This window comes from Schistocerca nitens, chromosome 6 (assembly GCF_023898315.1).
Source record: "Schistocerca nitens isolate TAMUIC-IGC-003100 chromosome 6, iqSchNite1.1, whole genome shotgun sequence".
NCBI classification, from domain to species: domain Eukaryota; kingdom Metazoa; phylum Arthropoda; class Insecta; order Orthoptera; family Acrididae; genus Schistocerca; species Schistocerca nitens.
The window spans coordinates 242,806,281-242,814,927 of NC_064619.1; the positions used below are offsets into that span (position 1 = coordinate 242,806,281).

Genomic DNA, 8,647 nt, shown 5'->3' on the forward strand with positions numbered 1-8,647 from the left:
TGCTCTAAATATGTGAAATTTTACAGTTGAAGCAGTACTTCATTACTTATGATGATCATTTAGCAATAAAGAGAAATTCATAGCACTATTTATGGATGTGACATGGCCTCATTCTTCCCAGGGAATGTAGTTTGTATCCCTCCATCTAGGGGCTATAGAAAAGACACCAGGACACTAAACTCTCCTTTCAATTGCCACTTTATTTTTTTGTTCATTCAGCCTGTTCTGCCGTACTGGACAACAAAATTAGTCAATATGTGCATAAACAGTCTCCACTTTGCGCACTAAAATGACTGTCTATACAAGGATACCAGCTAAAATTTGGGGACTTGTACTGTAACAGTTTATTTAAAATTTGAAGATATTCACTGTGTGAGTAAACGTGGGTGATAAACTAGTGAATAACGATATAACTACATATAGCCGTGCGTGGGATTCATAGACTTTGAGAAAGCTTCGGACTCGCTTTCAGCAAAATCTACACTAATAGCCCTTGAGAAATGAGGCATTGATTTAGTCTGTGTTTTACTGAAGAACATATTTGTTAATGCTACAGTTTCCATTAGACTCAGAAATGAAATACAAATTGTGGAAAGATGTGATGCATCACTAAAATCATTCTCAATGACCCTATAGATGAAAGGGTTTAAAATCCTTAAACTTAGAAAATAAAGATTTAATACATGTTAGTGTAACATATCTAAATGAGCTTTGTTTTGCTGGTGGCTCTATACACCTTGTCTCTAGTGCAAATAAAGTTCAAGAACTGTGGAAGACTGGGATAAAGCAAATAGGAAAGTAGGCCTAAAAATAAATTTCAATTCAAATACAAAAAGACTAAAATAATGTATAACCAATATAGTGAAAGGAATATAGTACAAAGTAACAATAAAATTGAAGAACCACTGATTGAGTTATTGTATTTGAACCACAAGAAGACAATGTATGGATGGAGGGAGAGAAAAAAATCAGAAACTGAGGGTTGCTCAGTGAGAAATGGAAAGACATGTGTCGTGAGTTATTAGTAGAGACATGAAATCAAACAAATGAAGCAGGGAACAGATTGGAATGGAAGATATAATTGTGACTGTAATGAAAATGAAATGAAGGTGGATGGGATGTGCATTTCTGTGAATGGTTGGTAGGCAGGTCAGGAAATTCTTCACTGGATCCTAAGAGGTAAAAAAAGACAGGACTTGACAACACGGTGGGAGGTGAGGTTGTGGTATAATTCTATTGAACGTGTTGCACTTTTCATAAATTTAAGTTCAGTTGTTGCCACTTTGTCTATTCCAAGTTGACTGCTTTTTAAATGAAAACCACAAGTTTTACATAATAGAGATTGATTCTGGTGTAACATAAGACACTTTGGGCCACTACATGAAATTGCTTGAAATTTTCTGCCCCTTTCCATGTCAGTCTTCTTACTCGTGTTTACTTACCCAGCTTTCCTCATGTAGCCAAATTTTTTGTATCAAATGTGTCATTTAGAAATTAGCCCCAGCTTTACTAAAATGTATTTGGAGACAAAACCACTTCTTATTTGCAGTGACGTAGTAAGTTCTGTGGGTGATAGCTTCCATAAACTAATCCTGCCAAGGCTCATACAACAAAAATGCGCATCTTAATCTTTCACTTTTTTAGAAAAGCCTTTTGAAGCAATTGATGTATTTCATTCAAGGGCAAGATTAAAATACCTCCATTTGATAACTACTTTCACTTAAAGATGATGTTTTAATTGCTATTAGTGATTAAAACCATCAGCTTTCGTAATACCAGTTGTTTGCAGTTAAAGTTCATCTTCTCATGCAGGTCCCATAAGGGCTATAATTATTGTAGTAACAAACTGTGGTAGATACACTAATGCGGTAATGCAGAACTGCTTTGCACTGAGAAAAAAAGTAGTTCCAATTATGGCCACTTGGTGCAAACCTGGCACTGTGAATGCAAGAAAGATGTCTAAAAATGTTTCCATATGTAATGGATTATGAACGGGATGTAGGCAGAGGAGGTCAAACAAGTGAGAAAGGCATATTATTGATTTTATTATTAACTGCCATGTAAACAATTTGTTAAATATGAACACTGGAACGTCAGTGAGGTGATGTGTCTGTAAAATGGTGCGATCAACAGTTGCTCACAGCAGTTTAGATGGAATCTGAGCAATCTGTTCCCTTATACTAGCCTTCAGATCAGGTGGAGACTGAACGTGTCCCTGGTAAACACATTCTTTTAGATATCCCCGGAGCCAGAAGTATCTTTCAGGCCATACTGCTTGAAACCTCAGGAGATAACACTTTTGTGAAGGTTGCATTAAGCATAGATTTCACTGTGTGGGTGACGTGTTGTCCCAACTTGCATGAAAATGGTGATTTCCACACAGTTGCGTTCTACCAACACAGGGATCACATGCTGCACAAGGATGTCTCAATAACGTGCAGACATCACGTTACATGACAGGTCCTCTAGGTGCATTCTCGTCAAAGAAGAACAGACCGAGAATAAAGTTGCTCATGAAGCGACATCACAGAGTCACATATGGGTAGTGTAGTGGCCCTTTGTGCACAACACACTGCTTAAGAGAACCGCAAATTCAGCAGTGTTGTGTTTTCATTGCACCCTCTAGTGTAAAATGTGCATCATCACTCTATAGAATATTGCCCTACCACATGTCGTCAACTTTGATCCACACCATGAAATTAAGAGGAAATTCAGAACATTGCTGTGCATCATGAGGTATCAGTTGATGCATCCTCTGTATCTTGTATAGGTGCAAGTGTAATATAGACCACAAGATTTTCCATTGTGTTGACAATGGCATAGACAATTCTCGTGATACTGCTCAAGCACTAGCACTATTTGGGACATGTGCTACATGGTCAGTTACAGCAACGGCAACCTCATCAATAACTTCCACTTGGATAGGATGCCTTCCTCTTCTGGTTGCCACACCCAGCTCATCCATGTTTCTGAGTTTCATTTTCTTCTTCTTTAAACCATTTAATGAATCGGGCCTCTCGACAGACCTTTCAATCGATGATACTCTCTCAATGCAGCGCTATAATTGTTGCTGTTCATATAAAACAGTTTCACTAAAAGCATACGGTATCTCTTCTCGATGGCTATACTATTCACTCATGTTATGGCTCTTCAAATGACTATGGAAGCCAATCATCATACAAACAGTGTATGAGGCCAGATTTTCACTTGATGGCCACAGTTGGAACTAATTTGTTTTCCAACATAAATCAGTTCCATATTAGCATATCAACCAAGTTGTGCTCCCACATGATAATTACAGCCCACACAGGACCTCAATGAGTAGCTGCACTTTAATTATAACCACCCAGTACTTTTCCTAGACAAAATCCAATTTCAATTTTGTAATCCTGTGATCAGACAGAATCATTTGAAATAAGTCACAATGACATTGTTTGATTTTTATTTTGCCATATTTTATGATTCTTGTTTTGTATGCTTTTAGCCCTTCCACCCCCTTCAACCCAGTTCATTCAATATATAATTAAATACGATTTGCATGTGAACGTAAGCGGCAGTTTGTGAGACACTCCCAGTGTGCACAGAATTAACTTTACAATTAGCTGTCAACATAGCTTAAAATTACGTGAAACTCAATAATAACTCTGATGTAGCACTTGTTTGATGCCATGGGATTAGTGTCACAAGTTAATGAAATAAAAGCAGCAGCATCAGCTCCCTCCATTGGATATGCTGGAGGCCACCAGCGTTTTCCTCCAAACATCGATGGCCATCATTCCATTTATTGCAGTCTACAAGCCATCGTCTAGTCCTCAGGAGACCGTTGATCTTGACTCTTTGCTTTTCTAGCATAGCAAGATCTCCATTGCTGGCATTCAAAGACATCAGCTACTAGTAGATGATGATCTGAGGATGGCCTGAAATCTGTTGATATTGTGGCATCATTGATATTTTTGTCATGAAGGTTGTTCTGCAGCGTCAATGTGCACTGCACTACCTTCAGAGCACTTCCCCATCATTTTTGACGTAGATATGAATATCTCTGTATTGTCGATGTGGAGTCTCACTTACGGGCATCAGTATGGACCTCTTACATACCAAAATCACAGAAAAACTTGTCACCAGCAGAAACTGGAAACAGTGCAACGCTATTACAATTAACCATTGCTAAATTTGTTGTTGTTCAGGAAGTGACATCACCTGCACTGCTCACCATAAGGGAAAACTCATGGCACCTGATACCAGACACACTTGTGACCAAAACTGAGAGAATAGGGTATACCAGGAACGGCAATGTACAAGGAACACTGCCACTATATGACTGCTCAACTGACTGTGTCAAGACGTCTAGGTGGCATAGAAGAGTACTGAAATTGAGATTAGCAAACAAGATTTCTATAATCTGACTTGATGACAGTCAGCAAACTGAATGCACAGGCCGTAGTCAAAGCCTTTCAGGTGAATTCCACTCCCATTGACGATCAACTGGCTGCAGCCCACAGTGCTTTGACAGGTGAATGGCTCCCACACTACCTTACAAAGAGAGACACAAGGACATCATTGTAAAACTTTGGCAGAAGAATTTACACCAGCACTTCATGCTCTCAACACCACGAAGGCCACAGGATGTGATGAAATATACAGTACCTTTTTTTTAGGTAGATGCCACCAGCTACCATCACTCATCTGGTTGAAGTCATTAATGAGTTATTCCAGACCGACAACATATCACCTTGTGTGGAAACTGTGCCTATTTTTAAGACTGGGAAACATCCTCACCAGGTGCAGAGTTATTGCACGTCAAGTTTATTGACTGCCATCTCTAAAGTTTTGAGAGGGTGTATGTCAAGAGCCTGTAGCATCACATCACCACTGAAGCAGTGCTACCCAAGGAGCAGATTGCTGCAGCCATTCGATGCTGCATCAGCTCTTGTGACTAGTAGAAGATCCATTTGAGATGATGGAGCATCATGAGTAATTCGGTACAATGCTTCTGGGTGTATTGTGTGAGGATTTGATAATGTGCTGCACAGCTGCCGCTTGTTCAAGTTACTTGAACCAGGAGTGCTGGTTTCGCAGAGCTGCCTTGTCCATTCTTAGCTTGACAGGAGGATCTTTTGTGAGGAGACTACGACTAGGATGTCCACAGTACCTTGCATCTGTACTGGCGTGCCAGAGGTCTAGGTTTTCAAATCAGTCCTGTACTTGCTGTATGCAGCTGATACATCAAAGACAGACCATATGCAGCTCGTGGTGTATGCTGCTGATACAGCAATTTTCAACCAAAGCGTGAATGGCAACATTAGGTTGTTAACAGTATGTTGCCAAAGGTGTTGGTTTTAGGACCGATCCCATACCCGCTGTACGCAGCTGACACATCAAGATAGACCATTTGCAGCTGATGCTGTATGCTGCTGAAACAGCAATTCTCAACCGAAGCATGAATGCCAACATCCTACAATGTCGATTGCAGCTTGCCTTCGACTGTCTCAACATCTGAGCTGTCAATTGGTGCCTGACCTTCAACAATACCAAAATGCCGTTCCGGACAGTTACTCGCCTTATCGTCTCTGCAGCACTGGCACTTATCACTATGGAAGGCAGCTCTGTCATATGGACAGCTGCAGCACAATATCTTGGCGTAACTCTGTACCAACAATTTATGTAATATCAACATACCCATGATGTGAAGAGCAAATCCAAGAGCCACCTTAGCAAGTTGTACCCCTTGCTGAACTGGCGTCACACTATACAAGGCACTGCTCTGCCCTGTCATCGAATATGCTGCTGTCATCAGGGCCAGGCTGCTGAAATGCATCTGAAGTCACTCCAAACTGTGGAGAACTGTATACTCTGCTTGGCTGTATGCTTACCAACACTTTCCTATAGCTCCACTGCATGAAATGGCAGAGGTCCCACATCTCCGGGACCATCTTTGGGTGACTGCCCCCACCTTCCATGAGAAGCTACGGCATTCACAGGACAGTGAAATCCAGAAAGTAGGTCGTAAAATACAGTGCAGCATCACCACAAGAAGGCCACGACAGTTTTGGTATATATATTCATAAACATTCCACGTGGGAAAAATATATCTAAAAACAAAGATGATGTGACTTACCGAACGAAAGTGCTGGCAGGTCGATAGACACACAAACAAACACAAACATACACACAAAATTCAAGCTTTCGCAACAAACTGTTGCCTCATCAGGAAAGAGGGAAGGAGAGGGAAAGACGAAAGGATGTGGGTTTTAAGGGAGAGGGTAAGGAGTCATTCCAATCCCGGGAGCGGAAAGACTTACCTTGGGGGGAAAAAAGGATAGGTATACACTCGCGCGCACACACACACACCCATCCGCACATACACAGACACAAGCAGACATTGGGGGAAAAAAGGACAGGTATACACTCGCGCACACACACACACACACACACACACACACACACACACACACACACACACACACAAGCAGACAAAATGTCTGCTTGTGTCTGTGTATGTGTGGATGGATATGTGTGTGTGTGCGAGTGTATACCTGTCCTTTTTTCCCCCAAGGTAAGTCTTTCCGCTCCCAGGATTGGAATGACTCCTTACCCTCTCCCTTAAAACCCACATCCTTTCGTCTTTCCCTCTCCTGCAGCGTAGTGGTGGTAAAGTCTGCTCATGACGAGGGTAAATTTTGTCGACTCGACCATAATTCCTGCATAGCTAAAGCTGGTTTTGACTTGAGAAAACCTAGGATCACATTGTTCAGACGAAATGGAGGTAAAGAGACCACTAGTCTAGACACTGTTGACGCATCTGTATCTTGCTTGATACTTAAATTCCCTAGTAATCACTCAACCTCCTTCTTCACCCCAGATCATGTCGAGATTACCCGTTGTCAGGATCAGCACGATTTGGGCTGGCTCACATTTGCTTAGCATGAACAAAACTGGGTCTGGAGGATTCTTCCAAACCAAAATTCTCTATTGTGGTAACTGATTAGACAAGTGGTTACTCCTTGAGCCGAATATGAATCCGAACATTTAACTTGCAGGTGAAACGTTCTGAATGTGTATATAACTAAGGAAGAAGCGAGTCGGAAAAAATGTTTGTTGACAGTATATCCCAGAGTGATAGACATAATCACACAAAAAGATGGAACATACAAAAGTCATGTAAAAATTCACAAACCAAGAAATAAAGAGTACAAGAGAACATAAAGACATATCCTGAAACAGAGCACCCTTGGCAGTTGGTGCGGAAGCTGTCTGACAGCTGTGACTCTTTTGTTATCACGGACCCCACACACGACACTGCACCACTGAACACAATAACATTGCTGTTTGGCACAAACTTTGTAACAGACACTACACTTACTTGCGTTAACCAAATTTCCTACATAACAATGACCACAGACCCAAAAACCTAGTAAAAGGATCATTTCTGGTAACAAGCCCACAATACAGTGAAACTAGAAAGCAATTGTGATCATCAGATTCAACAAGAAGATAACTAACACTCAAATAAATCAGTGTAGTTATTTGAAACTGGAACTGTTTTTCAGAAGTAAGTCATGAAGTCTTGGAACTGTTTATAGAAGTTTTCTAAATTACATGTATGCACTTACATATGATAACAAAACATCTGTTTTTCAACCATTAGATTTGTGATTTTTTTCTAAATCACTAACATTTTGAATAGCTTTCATGTGCAACTCACATAACCCCATCTAACTGTTTAATTCATTGTTATACAATAGGTACAGCACAAATCGCGTAAGAAAGTAAGTGATATTGACTTGAGATATTCTATTTGTCTGAGAGTAATTACCTTTGAATACTGGGAGCTGTAAAACAAATGTGGCAAATATTTTTTTTAAAAAACACAGTTTCTTAATTAATGTAACTAACAACATACCAGTGAAATAATGGCTCTGTTATAACTCTGCTTGAATTAATTTCCCTTCAGGCTAGAAAAGAGATAATTCATGTTCATGGACCAACTCACACACTGTCAGATATTTATAATCAATTTTCCTATGTATTGTCTATTTACTAATAAACACTTTGTGTCCCTAAGATGAGGTTTGTACTAAAATATTAACTTTGTTTTCAGATAATGCTGCTTCATCTTGGATTCTGCCATTCACTGCTGGGGGCTTCATTTACATTGCAACAGTGTCTGTGATACCTGAACTGTTAGCTGATACAAAGTTCTGGCAGTCTGTAAAGGAAATTATTGCACTTTTGTTTGGTGTTTACATGATGGTTATTATTGCACATTATGAATGAATGTTGCATAGAAGTCTGTTACATTCTTTAACAGGTGATCATGTTTGGAATGTGAAACGTTAACTGTATAGAAATCCCCCATTGCTAAAAGAAAAATGAGATCTCTCTGCAAGATAAACACAGTTATTTGGAAGGGGTGTATCCATTAATTTTACAAGTAAAGCCCAGTTAATGGACACAACATACTCAATGAGGCAGTTGTCTCATTAACGTATCATACCTCTCAGTTCCTTAACTATGTGATAGTGGCAGAACACATTGTTCATTTCTTTCCAGTCATCACACTGCTTGATGTGCGAAAGAGAAATTATTTCTGTTATCACCTTTGCTGGTTTTTTATTCTTCTTTCCCACAAATTGTGGGCATAAAA

The 8,647-nt window shown here is 39.9% G+C and overlaps 1 protein-coding gene across 1 annotated transcript in view; it reads left to right on the plus strand.

Annotated features, from left to right (window-relative positions):
* Positions 1-8,410, plus strand: part of LOC126262504 (protein catecholamines up) — a 52,069-nt gene extending 43,659 nt beyond the window's left edge. The window contains exon 4 of the mRNA XM_049959175.1: positions 8,102-8,410. Coding sequence (XP_049815132.1) covers positions 8,102-8,277 — 176 coding nt within the window. The 3' untranslated portion in view covers positions 8,278-8,410. The remainder of the gene's footprint in view (positions 1-8,101) is intronic.
* The last annotated feature ends 237 nt before the right edge of the window (positions 8,411-8,647 follow it).